At 42.3% G+C, this 19,281-nt stretch overlaps 1 protein-coding gene across 10 annotated transcripts in view; it reads right to left on the bottom strand.

The window, feature by feature from the left end:
* ADAM22 (ADAM metallopeptidase domain 22) overlaps positions 1-11,689 on the bottom strand; it is a 125,200-nt gene extending 113,511 nt beyond the window's left edge. For 9 of the 10 annotated variants that reach the window (XM_071735174.1, XM_071735177.1, XM_071735180.1 and 6 more), the window contains exons 1-2: positions 11,247-11,391; positions 10,953-11,101 (exon numbers count right to left, since the gene is read on the bottom strand). In XM_071735174.1, coding sequence (XP_071591275.1) covers positions 10,953-11,101; positions 11,247-11,304 — 207 coding nt within the window. In that variant the 5' untranslated portion in view covers positions 11,305-11,391. Of the gene's footprint in view, positions 1-10,952; positions 11,102-11,246 lie in introns of all 10 variants that reach the window. The other variant, XM_071735178.1, reaches the window with a different exon arrangement.
* Positions 11,690-19,281: the final 7,592 nt, after the last annotated feature.

Below are 19,281 nucleotides of genomic sequence, written 5' to 3'. Positions count from 1 at the left end.
TCAAAATTCACCAAAGGTGAAATGATGGAGCACTGAAGACAGGAAAAGTATCGGGCTGCCACTGCTAGCAAATTTAGCATGAACTACCATTTGATCTCACACATCTAAAAGGACAAATTTGAGTAACTGAATGGGCAAGATGCTCCTTCCCAAGAGGCAATCTGACACTTGTTTCCAGCACCAGAAAAATCCCATGATACCGGATCTTGTGCTTGTTGTGCTTTTTATGTGTTGAAGATGACATTAATTTGACTTTAAGAAAATTTTAGTTATAACTTTTCATTTCCTATGAAACTAAGTACTCTAGCTTCTCTTGTTGTAAAAATCTGCATATCCCAGTGAAAGGAAAAACTGAAAGAATTCAGGGGGAGACGTACTTGTTTTGGGGGTTTTTAATTTGTTTTTCCTTTTCCTGAAAGGGAAGCCACAGAGATTCATTCAAAGGGTAAATCTAACTAATATTAAAAGAATATTATATCACTACTGTGGCAAAACATAAAAATTGGTAACTGCTCAAACTCATGTTTTTAAAATGCATTTGACAAGGTTCATTATGCAAGCCTAATGGCTAGGAGAAGTCTGATAAAATAGGTTATCATAAGGGTATTATCAAAGTACTGGGTTACAAATAGGAAATGAAGGAAAGTCATGAATGAACACTTGTAAAGTTCAGAAAGTTTTCCTGACATAATTTATACAAAAACTTTGATGACCATTGAAATCACACCTCTAAAACCAAGCCAGGGAGCAGAGCAGAGACTCACCCTCTGACACAGGGACACCACAGTTTCCATTGCCACCCCACAGCAACTGCAGGTTGCAGAAGGTCAGGTATAACATGAAGGGCAACACTGATACAACAGCAGTAAAGCAACCTGTTCCATCTGTCTCCCTCAATACCACAGGACTGGACATTGCAACTGGACAGGGAAGATCCATCCTTGTGAGGAAGCACGAGGGAAAGGATTCAAACAAGGAAATGCTCTCTTCAATGAAGTGCCTCCCTTCCCAAGGATTCCTGGCAGCTTCGAGTGGGCAGAACCCAAATGAGCCACTCCTCATGCACAGCTGGAGTGGGAGAGGCAAACAAGGGGTGCACCAGGCAGCTGCTGGGGGAGAGAAGGCAGAACAAGGGCAGCCACGCACACGCTGCAGGCAGCACTGGAGGATGAACCCATCTGGATCACTGTGTCATTCAGCTGTAGAAAGGACCATTGTCTCAAGGACACCATTTAGACAAGAAGGAAAGCTCAACAGATCTAACAGTCAAGAGGAGTGAAGGCACTTCCCTTGCCAAAGCAGATGGTGCCTTGAGGTCATTTTTAGCTAATGTTTTCCAAGCTCTGAAAGGAATAAATAACATTTAGAGAAAGGCCCCCTTTTCAGCATCTCTTGCAGGCTTCAGAAATGAACGGAGTCCCACTACCAGACCAATCTGCAAAAAACCAGCATTAACACTGCCTGTATGTTACAAAAACTGCATTCAAAAGTAACAAAAGGATACATACTAACTTTGTTCCTTTATACAACAACTATCATTGAACAAAACTTTTTTCAGCAACACAATGACATATTCCAAGCACTTTCAAGTGGTTTTATGTTTAGTTTGTGTTCAGAAGAAAACTTACCAAACATTAGCTCTTCCCACTGGAAGTAACAAGCACTGGAGTCTACCAGTATGGCTAACTTTTCCCACATATGGTTCTCCAGCAACAGCAGGAAGTTTACTAAGATTTTATCAGCACCACAGGCTAAGCTCTCAATGAAACTTGCAGACTCCCAGGCACGCCTATACATTGCTCAATCAACTCTGCAGAGGATATTTTTTTAAATAGGACTCAACCACTACACTCAAGTATCAAGTTTAAAGTTGAAAAATGTGAGAAAATCACAGTTCAAAACTCCTTTTCCTAGATACAGCCTAGGAGATCAAAACAAATCAACATTTTCACTATGTATATTTTCTGAAACAGCTGATGGATTTTTTTTTTTTTTTATTCCCACAGAATTTCAGGGGCTGAAATAGCCTCAGGAGAAGGAGATGTTTCTGGAACAGCCTGTGTTCTTACATACTGCTATTTCTTCTGGGCAATTTTTGAGCTGTAAATCAGGGCTGTAGTTTCCATGTTCACATATATCACACTTTCAGAATCACAGCACCATTAAAAGGCATTTATCCACAGAAACATATTCTAAACCTTTTGTTACTGGTTATATTCTGCAATGGCTTTTTCAAAAATGTGGTCAGTCACTTGCTACAGCTTTCTGGTCTGGAAAAAATCATTTAAGTAAAAAAAAAAAAAAAACAGAAAAAAAATAAAAAAATTGTAGAGAATTTGGTCAAGGTACAGAAATTAGAGCTGCTCAAATTAACAAAGAAATCAGCAGATTTCACTGTCTTACGGCAAATACCCAGTAGCAGTGCCATGCTTAGCTTTCTTTAATTGAACCCAACTTCCAAGTTGGAGTCCTATAGACTCAACATTTTAACAGTTCTACATCATATTCCACTTATTTTGCTTCTACGTAATCATGTCTTTCATTTCAGGTGCATTGGCTTGACACTTAACCTTACCCACCCAGCCAGTTCCCATTGTGGAAGTGCACACCACAGCCTGGCAGAATTAATCCTATCCAGGACTTCATCCTCAGCACTCCCATACATTTTTTCAGCCACCTTTGCTGCCCAGCACTCCCACAATAAAGTTTCTGGGAAGAAGCAAGTCTGCCCTAACACAGACATCCCATTAAAGTATTAAAAAGCTTGCACAGATGTAATCTTCTGCGGGTGAGGCTCTCCTCTGCTCTGAACCTGGCTCCATTGGAGGTGAGAGATGTGATTCCATGCTTGGCTGTGGCTCAGTACAGCTGCTGCTGCACAGTTCATCCTTGCAATGATGACTTCTCCTTCTCAGATAAATGCAAATAGTGCAATGGCTCCAGAGGAGTACTATCAAAGAGCATCTGCAGCTCTGAAGAGCAGAATTTCATCTGGCAGGACTTTGTGATCCTTTATGCACTCCAAAAGACGTGTCCTTAGAACAGTATATCCATACACTACCTTATGATTCTATGGTACCCAGGAGGCCACTGTCAAGCCAAAAGAAAGAAGACTGGAAGGGCTCAGAAGCTTGTCTGTTAATTTAATACAGAAAATCATAACAAAATCAATGTAGATTAAAATACAGAAGTCACAACTAGACAGAAAAGGGACAGGGCAGAAGTCATAGTAATGTTTGGAGATGTTGAATACAGCGGTTATGTTTAAGATGCAAGAAGCAAACAATTACACTGCTTCTAGAAAGTACAATATTGTAAAAACATTATTTAGGGGCCAAAAAGCTGACTCATATCAGTAAATTAATGATAAAAAGATATTTCACAGAAAAACACCACAATCCTGTGTCCAAGAGCAGTGGGTTTGACCTTTTGATCGTATTAGACTTCACCTCCACAACCACAGTTGTCCAGACTGAGAATGGACATGGGCCTGAGATAGCAACCAGATCCTCTGATAACAACCCTGTGAGAGCCTCTTCTCTTGAAGCAGAATAACAGTCTACCTGGGAGGAGAAAGGGCTTTGGCTTAAACCCATGGGAGTGTATAACAAGGGTATACATCCTCTCAAAAGAGAGAAACCTGGAGAGAAGTGGACAGCATCAATGGAAGGATCACAAACCTCAGCAGAGCTGATTTGAGAGGGAAAACACTGAGACAGAGCTAGCCAGATGGACCAAAAATTCAGAAAGATGAATCTTATCAGGCTGTTGAAGGTTTTACACAGTTTGATTGACCTTTAAGCAGTGTTTGACAGGATAACTGCAATGATGTTTCAACAAGCAAAGCCCTAAGAAAAGTTGTTGGCCTTGAGAGTCACTTAAAGACTAAATATTGAGAAGACTACAAAAGAGACCTGGAGTACCAGAAGAATAATGCAATACCAGATCTACCATGATTCTGTAATTCATAAGCCCATAACATTCCTGCAGCAAACATTTTAGAGTGAGCATCAGCTTACTATGTAGTTCCCCCATAATTTGTGTAAAACTGAGCAAATTTTATCATGACAGTACTTGGAAAGCAACACACTTCTGCATCATGTGTTACAGCAGATCATTAGCCACAACAGGGGTCCCAAACCAGGTATCCTCAGTGAAACAAGTGGCAGGAAGACTATTCAGTTTGATCCTGCACTCACAGGCACCAACACAGATCAGGAATGAATACAGATACGGTGCTTACCACAGTTTGAAAGAACCTATCAGATTTCACAGTTATTATACTCATCATGAAACCAAGCAAATGTTGGGGAAAAATACTTGGCGTGCCCCACAAGGTGGGTGCAGCACTGTCACGTCTCACAAAGTGAGCACAGCTCCACGCAGAGGTGGGGGCCAAACAAAATATCACTTCCCACAGAGTGGGCACAGCGTTACAGCCCACAGAGTGGGCACGGGTAGAGTTCCCCAGAGGGGGAGTCGACTCAGAGATTTGGACTGGATCTCCTTGCTTTCTAAACTCCTTCAGGGAGAAGCCTCAGTGTGGCTGGGCTCAATCCTTCTCCTCCTCTAATTAATCTCTTTCAACAACCCATTCAGCGAAATTGTAAACAGAACAGGTTACAACTAACAAAACTTAACAAAGCAATGGGGAGTAAAACTTAAAACTATGTTACCCTTATGTGCTGAGATAAGGTTAGAAACAGATACACAGGGGGAGATGGAGAGAGAGATAAGAGATAAAAAAAGATATCCCCACCCTTGGATCCAGCGATGATCTTGGTAGGAAGTTCAGGTCCTTGGATGCTGGGCACGCATCCAACATTTTGCATGTGCTTCTTCTATGCCGCCTGACCCCACCTTTTCGGGGGGAGGCTTTGGCATATTTTGCACAGCCAGGTGTTCACTTGGGCCCCTCCAGATGGGATGACACAGCAATAACCCTTATTTCTGCACATGTGCCCTCTCCAGTGGCTTTATCCAGGACACACATAAGATGTCACTCTGCCTCCACAGGGTGCAGCTCTCCTGCCCCTGTCCCTTATCAAACAAGGACAGTGTCCTGTCTGTCAGGGAGGCCATCAGACAGAGCTCCCCTTGCAAGGACAGTGTTCAGCTTATCAGGATGGCCACTAAAGGAGGGGCTGCTCCTGTGACAATAGGGCCCTGTCTATCAGGGTGGTTCCCCAAATGGGGGTCTCTCCTTGAGAGAACAGAGTCCTGGTGGATTATCCAATGAGGCCTCCACCCGAGCACAGTGTCAACTTTGTCAGGGTGGCTGTTGTGAGACAAATATTCTCTTTGGGTTCTACAATACTTTCCTTAAGAATTGTTACCTCTGAGCAGTTAAGATCCTTCATGACTGTACATAAGCCTGTGCTATGACATTAAGCCACAGCTTTTGGAATATCTCTCTTTTCAGCTCTTCTATGGTACAAGTAAGAGAAGGTATCACAAAACAAGATTTCCCATGCAGCCCTTTCACGAAGACTAGGATTTTCAAAGGTACCCATGCCTTCTGATCAGCTCTTAATATCCAAGTCCTGATACAGTATTTCTGCAACATAAACTCTGAAAGAGCAGCTAACAAAGGATAAATTAGAAATTTTAAATATTCTTTGCCTATAAAATACCAAAACACACTAGGAAAAGATATATCTGCCAAAAAGATGTATCTGGAAGTCACTCTTACATCAGAAATAAAAAGGCATTCTCAATGACCTTGCAACATGTGGCGATCTATAGCAAAGTTTGACTTTTGGCACTTTATTCCCTCTTCAGGAAGGAAGAGGAATCATGAGTATCACGAGTATTGCTATTTTAGCTGTCATTCACATATTCATAAAACATTGATAGGCTGGTGAAGTATCTTGCATGTATACTGCAGAACTACATATATCTAACATATAATAAAGTATCACCACTTTTTGCCTAATGCCTTAAAACCTTACAAAAAGAAGGCAAAGAGGCAATAAGGAAGAAACAAAATTAATTCTGGCAGAGAGCCAAATGCATATTACTCGTGACAGCCTCAGTCCCTCTTTGGTTTTGTGATAGGCTGAACAAAAATTGTGCCTAAGTTTCTCCAAGAGACAGCAGTCATTTGATTAAGTAGACAGAAAAGAATTTTTTAAATTGGGCAATTCTCATGACACTTGCCTTTGCAACCATCATCATCCATCAGTCCTAAACTCCAGAAATGTTTTATAAATGCCTCAACAGCCAGAATATATTTTTAACCAAAAATACCCTAATTGTTTGAGCTACCCAAATGGAAACTTAATAACACAGTTGACAGCAGTAGACAGCATCAAAACAGAAACTGACAATGTTTTAAACAGTCAGCAGTTTCAGAAGTACCTGCAAAGAACAGGAATATCCTGTTGAAAGACTAGAGTGAGAGGTCAAGAAGTCAGAAAATCCAATAACAAAGACTAAGCAAAACCTGAATAACTAATGAAGAATTCATCTCCAAGAGAAAGCAGAGCTACCTATGGAAGCTTCCCTGCAATTGACTATTAGCAATAAGAAGTTATTTAAGAAATCTGAAAGCCATGCTTTCAAATCAATGTATGGAATTGTATAATTTGGTCACAAACATCAGAAATGCAGACAATGAAAGATAAATAAATACTTTGCTAAGAAGCACTGAGTCACTCTGCACTACAAACAACATGTTCTAATGTCTCCAGGAGGGAGTTCAGGCCTGGAGCCCCTTCTTGCCAGGATCCCAGCAACCTCACTCAGAAGGAATTCAGTCTACCTTCTGACAACTGGCAACAAGCAACTTAAAAACAAGTTGAGAAACAGAAGATGCTATGCTATGAATGTTTTGCAGAGCCAGCAGAGATGAGTGAATCTATGCACATATTAGGTTGTTGAGTCAAGACCTTATTCCAGCTAAAAATGTTAGCAAATCTCCCAAATTTCCTTATCACCACCTAGATATATCAAAAATGGATAATGTAATGAAAGCCGCAAGATGGAAAATGTTGTCCCTTAGACTGTGTGTGCAGACCTATAACCAACACCACAAAGTGCTGGGGTCAGGGAGAAATGGGCCCCTTCTCCACTGGTACCAAGTGTCAGTCTCCTGCTGACAGCAAAATCCCTAATAAGTTATATTCAGGGTTGAGAGAAGGCATCTGTTAGGTGAAGGAGTATAGAGGTCTGGTCCTCTAATCTCCAGCTGGAAGATTAATCTCATCTTTCCAACCAGAATATTTTATCAACTGGAAATTATTAAGAAAAAGATCCTCCAATCAAGTGCTGACATCAAGTACAAACTTGAGTTTGTAAAGGCATTCGTTGTGCTTTGTTTTGCTTTCCTTCACAGGCTGAAGAACAGGCAGTGAGGAGGAATGCTTATGGATTCCCACATTCTAATGAAGAACATGCCTGACCAGTATTGACTAAAGGAAAGTATTAACAAATTGTGATTTCCCGCATGCTTCTTATGATAACCAATTATGGCTCAAGGCATGGTGTTAAAAAGTTCCTTATAAATGTCCACAGCAGGAACTTACTTTCTTTAAAATACAAAAATCTTAGTTTAGCCTTACAACAGAAGATGTTCCATTTTCTTACAGGTTGATTTATGCAACAGTAAATGAAGTGTCCATTGCTAAAATACTGGACTGCATTATTGATAATATTAATATTAGCATATTGTCATATATATCTTATCTTCATTACTCTTTAGATTAAGTACCATGCAGCCACTAATAGGCCCCCTTTGGAGAACACAGAATATTCCTGAAATACATGAATGTCACAGATACAGGTAGTGACTATTCAGCAGAGGAATTAAAAGCAGAAACCTAAAGTCACATGAATTTTCCAGTGTCCACTATATCCTGTATGTTAAAACATTAATGAAATTAATACATAATAGCCTCCAACATTAGCCTGGTGCTGTGTCCTGAAGTCACACAGTCTTGGGCAACTTCAACTGTGAACACATTTTGTTTCTTAAGCAATTACATTCTGGGTCTCTAGGATGAGTACACAGACTATTTTCTTTACTATTTAATAGTAAAGCATGCATGCTGATAACTCACTCTATAGTTATGGCAATGGCCCAGAAAAACCAAACCAAACCAAACAAACAAAACAAAGGAGGTTGCTAGAGAGAAACCTCAACAAGTGATGAAAACTGATGAAAAAACCACACATTTTTAGTAATCTGCCCACCATCACTTTCCAGTCACTTCTCCCTTCAATTCCCTTCTTTAAGCTCCTTTTCTTGTATTACTCTTCTCTGGCTCAACTCCATCATAAGCCTCTTCTGAAGCTCCTGATTTGCAAAAGCCATACTTTGCTTCTGCTTTCCCTTGAACAAACATTCTCATTTCCATTTGTGCAATTCCAAATAAATAAATAAATAAATGTATGACATCTGCCCTTTCTGCAGCTAAGGCTTTCATCCAGGAATTAAAGGAATCCGATCCGATTTAATGCGACTTCCTTTTCTCCAGCTTATCTCTCTCTCTCCTTTTATCTTTATCCAATTCAAAACACAATTACAATGGTTTACATCAATGCAACAGCTACAGCCTTGTTTTCTGCTCCCCTAACTGCACCATTCCATTCAGGTATCTTTGCTTTTCTAGACACGGCAGCTTGTCCTTCAGCCATCAGAGATTCTTCTTGAAGGCTTCAACCTCCTCCAAGAAGCATCCTCCCTGAAGTCATCCAGAAGTCCATTAGCTTTGGTTTGAAATCTATTCAAGGCCATTTTTTTTTAACTCTGGTACATAGCTGTGCAAAGACTACCAGCAATGGATAGAATGGGGCACAGAGACAGAGCATACTTCATCATATAGCAAACTAATACATACAAAAATGTTATTGATCGAGAGTGTACCTCTGTTCCCCCACCCTTTATATGCCACTGATCTTGGACCGTTCACCCTTAGCCATGGGTGTCTCTGCATGTCTAAGCAGAACCTAGCACTCTGCATCTTTACACATCATGTGACTACTTCCAGCCACCCAAAAGCAACCATAAAAGTTAACTCAGCAAGTCCATAACTTTGATAAGCACTCTGGCAGAGATAATAGTGTTGGGTATTTCAGGGATGCTAGAATTCAAAAGTCAGGACATTAAATTACTCAGCTGCAACAGTTAATACTATTACTTCAAAACTTCCTTCCTAAAAGCAGCTTCTATAAAACTTCAGTTAACCAAGGGCAGTCCCATTGCTGGTCCATCACTGCTGAGCTGACTCAGATCCTGTTATTAGGATGTACTATGCCCTATGCAAGGGCATGAAAGAAAAGATCACAGAAAATAGGTACTGCTCCACTCGGTTTAGCCTGCTTTTGCTCTGTAATTTTCTTCCTCCAAACCACTGCCAGCTACAGCATCCTTCACTGGGGTATCAACCATGGGAGAGGCTGTGGACACTTTAACCAGCAGAGGGAAGCTTCTTGATGAGGAGGAAAAGTTGCAGTTGCATGCAGGGCTTTATACATTTAAGCTCAGTTTAGGGTGAAGACTGCCGTGTAATAAATGCGTTTAACCCTTTTTAACCCACTGATGTTACTTATTTTCTAACTGGTAGTGTTAATACTAACAATTAAATAGGGATAACTTGAAAATTTTTATGAGTATATGATCTGGTGAAGGAAAGTTGATACATTCAAAAAAACAAATCCCTTTAATTAATAGCTTGCTCTGCAAGACCAGTATTTGAATCCTAATACTAGACTGAAACACGAATATTTCTACTTTTTAAGCAGGCATGTCACAAAGTGTTTGAACTTGTGAGTATCCAAGGGTCTTCAAAGAATACTGAAATGCTAAGAGGATTTCTTTACTTCCTTTTTTAAGCAAATCACACACTTTGGAATTTGTAGAATCCTATTTAATTGTAATGTAAATTTGCCTTTGGATCTGAAAAATCTTTACATAGAGTAAGCTACATTCAGAGGTAGACAAATACGCAGTGAAGAGACTGTTTATTATTTAACTGCATAAAAAGAATTAAAAGTGTCAGTGCTTATCCTCCACAGATTTACGAAAAAGAATCTGAGACAATTTTTTAAGCTACCTTGTTTCTTAAATGGACAGCAGTAAACTAGAAAAGGACAAAACAGAGGCCTGTAATTCACCTTGGATGTCAGCAGTTACCTCAATGCAAAATTTTTTTATATTCCCCAGCCTACAACAGTATGGACTCATAATGTTTTTCCCTTTATATGACAGCCATTTGCCACCTCAAATATGATGCTTAGTGATCAAGATTTTAAAAAAATCACTGTGATTTAATATAAATTGAGATAGCTATTTGTTAAAATCTATAGGGATTAGTCTTCATACAACAAAAATCTGAAAACATTCCCCCAGTTTGGGCAGTAATATGCAACCCAAATTGCTAAGCTAAACTCAAGTTATATTTCAAGCAGTTCCCTCCCTATTTCCAATATCTATTTTTAAAAACACACCCGAACCCAGAGAACACCCACCCATGCTGCCCACACTTCATCCAGAAACCGAAATTAAGCTGCAGCCTTTCGGCCAACTCCAGCTGTCGCAAAGGCTCCGCAACTTTCATCTCGCGGCTCCCCCAGCCCACTGCCGGCTCTGCCCGCCCGGAGCCCCCGCGGAGGCCCGGGGGAGGGAATTACCCGGCACCGGGACCATTTTAACTCAACCGAGCACTGCCGCAGTAGGACTGGCGTTCCCCACGGTCCTTCGGGAAAACGAGCCGCGCGTCTCACCGAGCAACGGGTCTACATACAGGCTGCCCTCCAGCAGCAAACACACGCGTGGGTGCGGGAGGCGGCTGGGACACTGCACCGCCGTCTCTGCTGCCTTTGGGAAGGGGGTCCCTCTCCTCCCCGCGCCCGCTGGGGCTGCCAGGCCGCGGCGGCAGGTGCCGGGGGCTACCCGCCCGTTCCCCCTTCCTCCTCCCCACAACACACACACACCCCCGCCCGACCCCTACCTGTGTCCGCTCCGCGCCGCTCCGCACCAGCGTGCTCAGCGCCGGCCGCCGCGCCCCGCCGCCGCCGGAGACCAGCCGCAGGGGCCTGATGCTCTCTCGCTCCCCGAAGCGGCTCTCGCCCCGCCGCCCCGCTGCCGGCCCGGCGCCTCCTGGGCAGGGACAGGCACCCGTCAGCCGGCTGCGCCCTCGCCCCCGGCGCGCAGGCTGGAGCAGGGGCTCCGTTTCCACGGGGCTCCGCAGCGGCCCTCGGCGCAGCATCCCCCCTCCCCACCGCCGCCCCCGCTCCAAGCTCACCTGGGGCAGCGGGCAGAGCGCAGAGCACCAGAGAGAGAAGGCAGGCAGCAGCCCGCATGGCGCTGCCCGCCGCCCCGCTCGCAGCCGTGTGCTGCCCCGGCTTCCGCCGCCGGCTCCGCGCCTGCACAGGGGGTGGGGGCTGCGGGGCCGCGGCTGCCGCGGGGCCGGGGCTGCCGAGCTCCGCCCCGCCACCGCGCCGAGCCCCCTGCGAGGGAAGGAGGTGGCGAGAGCCGGCGAGGCTCCCCGCAGAGCCCGCTTGGAAGAGGGAAGTGCTGGGAAATGTAGTCGTTTGCCAGGGCGTGAGGGACGGGTGCGAGAGCGGAGGGAAGCCCCAGAGCCAGGGGAGTGCCGCAGTGCCCGCAGCCGCCCCCGCCCCGTGGGTCAGCCCCGGTACCACACCGCCCCGACGATAAGGGAACTCCCGCCGCAAGCCTTGCGTTGGCCGTCAGCCCGTCCTGCCGGGTGAAGGGGGGGTCCTCAGGGGTGGCACTGGAGCGTTTTCCCTTCCGACCTGCTCGTACTGCCCCCCCGCCCCTCCTCCGAAGGGCTTCTGCCACCGCCCCCTCTCTCCTCCCTTACGTATACCGTTTCAAAGTAAACCTCCATTTCCTTCTTTATGACCTTTTTTCCTCCTGTCTTAAATTCCCACTCCTGCCCAGCTTTCTCCACTGGGCTAACACTAAATCTGAGTTGAAAAGGATTACAACGCAGAATCATCACAGATCCAACACCGTTCTCAGGGACCAAGTGAGCAGCAAAAGCAAGGCCATGGCATGAGGCAGAAGCATCAAGGAGTCCCCACGATGCCAGTCCCCCGAAACCGGAGGATCATCCTCCCCCAGCAGAGGGATGGCTGTATCTGCAACCCAATTCTACACTCCCACCTACCGGGAAGCCGAAGGCAGCAGTACTGCCTGGCAGCACTCTGTCTCTCACCGTTCTTAACTACGTTTCTTTATGAAAATGGGACAACTGTGACAATCGTCTAAGGCAGCACTTGCCCTATTGTTGCCCGAAGTGGCAATAGGAAGGACCACCATGGCACACAGCTAAGGTGAGTCGAGGGAAGAGGAATGTCAGAGCAGAGCAGTGGCATCCAGAGCTTGATGCTGACCAAGACAAGAGCGTATGAGGTCAAACTACCCACAGTAGGTTCTGCACCAGCTGTAAGCACATGATAAGGAGGTGGTATCACAGTAAATAGCACGGAAAGGTGCTGCTTATTAGTCTGGAAGATGAAAAGCACACACACAAATCTTTATTCTCATACTCTAACCATTCAGCAGATCAACATTAATTGCACTGCTTGCACTGGCAACAGCCAGGACACCTGACACCTCCCTTTCTGCTGCCAGGGTTGCCGCAGCCCGCCAGGAGGCACCGCGACCATCGGGGCCCGGCAGCCGCCGCCCGACACCCCCGCCCCGGACCACCGCCGGGGAAGGGCAGATGGCCTGGCGCTCCTGCAGTTCGTACCTTCCTGACACAGATCGATAGAGGACAGATGAAGGAAATTCAGGCTCTCGCAGTTTGTTCCCACATTATAAAATCCCAGATAATGTCGGTTCAAGCTGAAGACAGGAGCTTACTGAAGGGGGGTTGGACTAGACGACTTTTAGAGGTCCCTTCCAACACAGCTTATTCTATGATTGGATGATTAGGGAGTTTAAAAGTCACCATACTGCATCTGGAAAGATATATAAACTTTGAGGAGAAAGTGGCTAGCGAGTTCTGCACTGTCCTGCTTGCACTGCAGTTATACATTACCTCGACGTATCCGCGAATTCCTCAAGCAGCTGCTCAAACTGCACACAATGAAACAAACTGCAGCTCATGAAACTCTGCTGCAGAGTATCTTAAGAACCCGGACGAGATGGAGGGGGACAGGGAAGTGCAAATAAAATTAGAAAGTGCTCTTTATAGAGAGAAAATTCAGTACAATAATACCATGTTCAGTACAATAATACCATGTTTCCATCTTTTTTTTTTTTCCAGAAGTCATAAATACTTACATTCCAGGCTGCAGCCAGCCTCTATTTTTTTCAGTTTGAGCAAACTGTCCTCACTGGAACAGTGTTTCACAGCTTCTTGTGTCTTTCTGTGAGAATTCATGACACTGGGTATGCAGTAGATACACAGTACAGTTACAGATTCATTGGTACATTATATATTTCAATTTCCCTTTCCCATTACCATCATCCAGACATGCTGAGAGACTTGGTGTACATGTCACATGTGGAGCATTCACTAAGCCAGCACCACCCAAGGCACAGCTGCTTTAAACTAATGACTACAAATGCAGAGCTTTAATCCAGCCTGTGGATTCAAGGGATGTAGGGAGGTATGCTGAGAGTTACTTCATACATACAACACTTTTTTGTATGCTATGTCTATTTTGTTAAAACTCTACTAATTTTAAGAATAAAATTTAAAACTTTATATATATATATATATATTTTTTTTTTTTTTAAAGAGACAACTAATACAAAGATAAAGGCATTTTAAAAGTAAGTGTGCTGGATGTGATTAGCCAAAACAGAGATGAATTTTTTGTGTCCCACTCCTTGCAAACTTTTCTTGTTTTACATCTGTCTATCATCTGGCTAGGAAAATACTTCTTTGATAGATTGAAGATAAATTCAAAAGAGAAGGTTTAGATAAATTGCAGAAGTTTTCTATATCACATTGAAGCTGAGGGACAGCTTCAGTTTCCTTGAGTCTTGTTGCTGGTGTCACCACGGAGAGATCAGAACCTCCCTTTCCACTGCACCCCTTGAGGCAGCTGGAGACTGCTATGAGGTCACCTTCAGCCTTATCCAAGTTAAATAAACTGAGTGAACTCAGTCACTCCTCAGAAATCCTGCCCTTGAGAATTTTCCCCATCTTGGTCACTTTTCCATAGTTCTAATAGTTTAATATAGTCCTTCCTATACTGAGGTGCCCAAAGAAATTGGTGTTTGCTAATGAAAGATATCTTTCCAGCATTCAGTCTCTTGACTGTTAAAATTCTATAGAATTTGATTACAAATCTATGGGGTTTTTTTACACTGAAAATTCAGGCCAATTCCTTTTTAAAAGAGCAGTAACAGCTTTACCTTACGTTACAACATCTTCATGACTTGCTAAACGTAACAGCCATATTTTGTATGACTACCTCTACCATGGTTGCAGAAAAAATAAGCCTGAAAAACATATGCCAATATTTCAAAGGCACAGGAGAATAAGTTAAAGAAAATGTGATGAACATGTAGATATTCAGCTTTTGATTTACCATAGTTAATCCAAAGACTATTTTTTAACCGTAATTAATTAGAAGTCATAATTCAGCACTTAAGATTGACATCCAACTGTTACTTTTGTCCCCTCCACAGAAAATAAGATACATGGGCTGAACAGCCCTGTAGCATTTTACTTCTAATTTATTTGGGTATTTTTGAAAATTACCTCCTTGTTGTACAACTTAAGCTTTGCTGTAATTACCACAATAAGCACCGATGACTGCAGTAATGATTTACAGTTTTAAACTGTCTGAAGTTCTGGAGAAATTGGGCTGCTTCAAAATGCTGAAAGAGTAATACATTTTTAAATAATAAAAAACCTATGGAAATTGCTTTGTGTTTTTTATAATTTTGATATAATCTAAATTTTCTGCCTTGAGGAATACACGACAGAGCCTTGTGTATGCATAGACATGATGGAAAATAACACTGACTCCAATTACAGAACTTTGCAGCAACTTAATACTATGGAAAGTGTAACTCTTTTCCCCTCACATAGCAGCTTTTGTTTTCTCAAATGTAATAGGTCGCAACTGAAATCTAGGTCACTTATTAACAAACACATTCTCAGTGATCAAGTCACAATTTATTTGTATTAAAAGATTTTTTCCTGAGAAGAGGCAGATCTATGAGTAGTTGTAATTGTCTGTATTCATGTGGCCACCTGTTCCCTTAAGTGTTCTGACCTACATGTTTCCATGTGAAAAACATTCACGTTCTGAATGTGTGATAATTAAATTTTCTTGTATCAGGACCAGTCAGTGCATTTTGTCTGCAGGACTATATATTTAGTGAAAAGTAGAAATATTACAAAAAGTAATGAATTTTTCACTAACGTACATTTAAAAAAAATTACTTTGCTCCTTTATTAGGTCAGACCATGAATATTACCTTGAAAGAGGAAGCAAGTGCAACTATAATCTAAGTAAAGAGCACACGACACAGAATCAGACAATAAATTGGAGGTACAGCCTTATCTGGAGCAGTGCACCAGCTATCCCCAGCAAGGACATTGCAATGATCAGAGAAAGACAGTGACAAAAAGCAGAAAGATCAGGGTTGATCAGGACAGTGATGAACAGACAGGAACAGAGTGAAAAGACACAGATGGTTAGAGAAAGTAAGCCAGTGCTTTCTCCTCCCCTAGCCAAATTCTGTGTAAGAGGACATGAAATTGAGTTATAACCTAGGAAATTCAAAGCTGATAAGAAATATGCCTTAATTCAACAAGTAATTAGAGTACTGAAGTCTTTACTTAGGTTGTTGACTGTATTTTTCACAATTTTGAGGCTCAAGAGGGACAGGACATTCTTGTTGACTGAAAAAAACATCTAGCTCTAAAACCAGACAGTTTTGGCCATAAGTACATCAGCTTCATCCATTTTTTTTTTCACTCCAAATTTACAAAAACAATTTTTTTGCTTTGAGGTTTGATCCCACATCTACTCATTGCAAAGGATCCTTTTTGAACAACTTGTGACCTCTGCTCACCACTCTTGGAATTAGGAGATTGCACTGTGTAACTACACTTATATTTTAGTAATGGCAGTTTCTCAGAAAATCTGGTGATATAAAGAAAGCGAAGGGCTTTTTTTATCATATGACAGAAGAGCCATTTGGCTCAATGGCAAGTGGTTTGGAAGGCAGGACAGCAATAGAGAGAATAACATTCAGAGATCTCACATGTGTTTTTGTTAAAATTATTCTCAGAAACAAGCTAAATATCTACTGTTACACCAGCCCAAGTGCACAATACAGAATGAGATTTGCTCATCTTTCAGTGGCCAGAAGGCTCTTTCCTTTTCCAAGGACCTGGAGCCTTCTGAGACTCAACTACTCTGCTTGCACACCTCATACTTGAAAGATGAATCCAATGGGACATGTGCTGGTGTACCTGCACCTGAAATGTGTGAGAACCACATCCCAACTCCTGCTCTGACTGGTGGTTTGAATCACAGAAGTGACTACTATAATTTTTGGCAATTGACTTCCCCTGTGGATCTCTCAACCTCTGTTCTACTTGAGTTCCATGCTGCAAAACTGTTCTGGAAGTGAGAGAGACAGCCAGTTTTTTAAAACCCAGCTATGTACGCTCTCAAAGAATACTGCAGACATTGAATCTTTAAGTGAGATCCTCCCTAAGCTCAAGTTTTTTTTTTAAACATGCATGAAGTCTGATAAATACCTTAATCTACAAGTACTTTAGCCCAAATAAAATTGGACTCCATCCAGACACCTGCTCTGCATCCCAAATCTTTTCATACCTCAGATACCCCACCTTTACTTCAGATAGCTAAATTCTCTAAAGCAAATACACTGTTGAATATCAGAAACCAAAGGGTAACATTTACAGAATACATGATTAAAAAAGAAATAATCTCCTATTACTTTCAGAGATGTTAATCTGGTTAATGGACTCAGTTCACACCTTCAGTCTGCTAAAGGCCATCAGTAGTGGCTGTTAGTGGCTGGTTATTACCAATGGTATTTATCTCTACTCATGCTCAGATTTGGTAGCATAAAACAATCTCTTTACACAGTCCAGAGGACTAGTTATGCTATGAAATATATTTTGGCACTCAATTTTTAGTCTGCCTATATACATTCTGTGTAAGTAAAGCTGTACAATTGCTCTGGATTGATTGGCTGCTGAAATTTCTCATTTGTCTTCAAGAGTAGGGATTAGAAACATATAGAGGTTACAACTAAATTTGAGTGGCATTTAGCACTTGAAAGACAATAGCTTATTTTTCAGAAGAAATTTTCATGAGAAATAGACATAATAGCAAAAAATGAGAGGGATAAAGAGGACTTCATCTCCTGCCACAATGCAAGTAACATACAAACTAGTCACCTGTGAGTGAAATGGATGCTTGTCCATGTGTTTGTGGTTTTACTTTTACATTTTACTATTTCAATAATTTCCTTTTTTTCTCAATATAAGCTAATTGCATGTCTGAAAAATCTCAGATATGGAGCATCTACAGAATGAAACAAGGGCAAGGAAGTGACTTCCATCTCTGGGTATACTCAGCATAAGTCCAAGACAGACCAGGACTTGATGATGATGCAGATACACCTATCAACATGACTGAAAAGCACCATTTAACAACCCTTGGTGCTTATCAGCCAATGGCCCAGAAGTCATGATTCTGCAGCTGGGGAACACAGGGAGATTAGTATTTTCACTGCATCAGCTAGAGCAGCTACCAGGTTTTCATCGTTCCTGCCCTTGGAGACTGCCACAAGAGATTCATATACCATCACCTCTTAAGTTTGCTGAGCTTTCAGTGTGCAGGATGAAAGCACAGGCACACCCCACAGGTGGGTGCTATAGGACCAGAAGGTAACAGAAAAATGATAGTGTGACTATAGTGTGACTGGGTAACTGAAGCATGTCATTTTGTTGCAACCTTGAGGTGGAACATGGATCTGATCACCTCAATGCACATTGGCAACCCTTGAAGGACAGAATAGATGCTAACACACTCAGCACCCCTCAAGTTGTAATTACCTTCAGCCCAACACCAAAGAGGAAGGCAGGCTTCTCAGTAGCCTACCTGCTGTTTTGTCTCAAGAGTTCTGTAGCTGGATGTTGAGCAAGAGAGGTTACTGCTTGGAGATCCTGCTGCCAAGTGTCAGGCTTAACTGGCTGCATGAAACTTGGAAATTATTGCTGGATTTCCTTGTGTGTGTAGTTTGGGGTCACTAATCCCCACGATCCCCACCATCTAGATATGGGTATCTAGATGTACATCCATAACCATATGCAAATGCACACACAGAACCACTCCCAACCCTTGGAGCTCTATCCTCTCAGACACACACTATATATAACATATACATTTACCTGAAAAGAAACAATTCTGTTCCAGATAAGCACATACTGTGGGGTAAAGTCATATGCAGTGGCTGGGCATCCACTGCAAAGATAGCAAACCAAACTTGGTGTAGGTGTAACCAACGTAAAACACTATTTCCAATGCTTTATTTCTAAAAGCAGATTTCAACACCTGCATTTCTTTTGATGTTATTACTACCATCCCAACATTACATTGTGTATCTTGTTTCCATTTCAGAAGTCCTTACTCATTTTACTCTCTCCACTAGTAATGAAACAAAGTGGGTCTGAACAACTCACCCTTCCACTGAAGTACCAAACCACTGTCTGCACAGGGTTTCAATAATAGTACATGTCTGTGCACCTATGTGTTTCCTATTATAACATTTAAAGATTATGCTAAAGTATTTTGCTTCCACAGAAAGTGCTTGCCTCAGCTATGAGAAAGCAACAGCGATGTCCACAGTGCCACAGGATAATCATTTAAATAGGAGTACTTCCATGAAGTCAAGTATTTTTTTTCAGTCAGTTGAAGCTGAACTACTGTCTGTTCTACACAAATGTAGATTTTTTAAACAGATTTGGGTGCTTGATTAAAATTTTGAATCCTACACTCCATACAGGTGTATGCTGCAGACAGCATGGGCATACAGCTTCAAGTTCCTCTAATCACCACAAAAACGAAGCAACGAGTAGATTAATAACTGGTTTTGAACAGAGTATATAAACTACCTACAGCTTCTAAAATTCACAGGAAGCATGCCAAACAAAAAATGAAGTATGTGAGAAGAAATTAATGCAACTGTGAACAGAGTCCAAACTGTAAACATATAATACGCAATTATCACAAAGATGTACAGATAAAACACACCTGAAATGTCACTAAAGGTACTTAAAGTAGCATTTGACTCCCTGA

Source organism: Heliangelus exortis, chromosome 2 (genome assembly GCF_036169615.1).
Source record: "Heliangelus exortis chromosome 2, bHelExo1.hap1, whole genome shotgun sequence".
Lineage (NCBI taxonomy): Eukaryota > Metazoa > Chordata > Aves > Apodiformes > Trochilidae > Heliangelus > Heliangelus exortis.
This window is presented reverse-complemented; position numbering and strand designations above follow the sequence as displayed.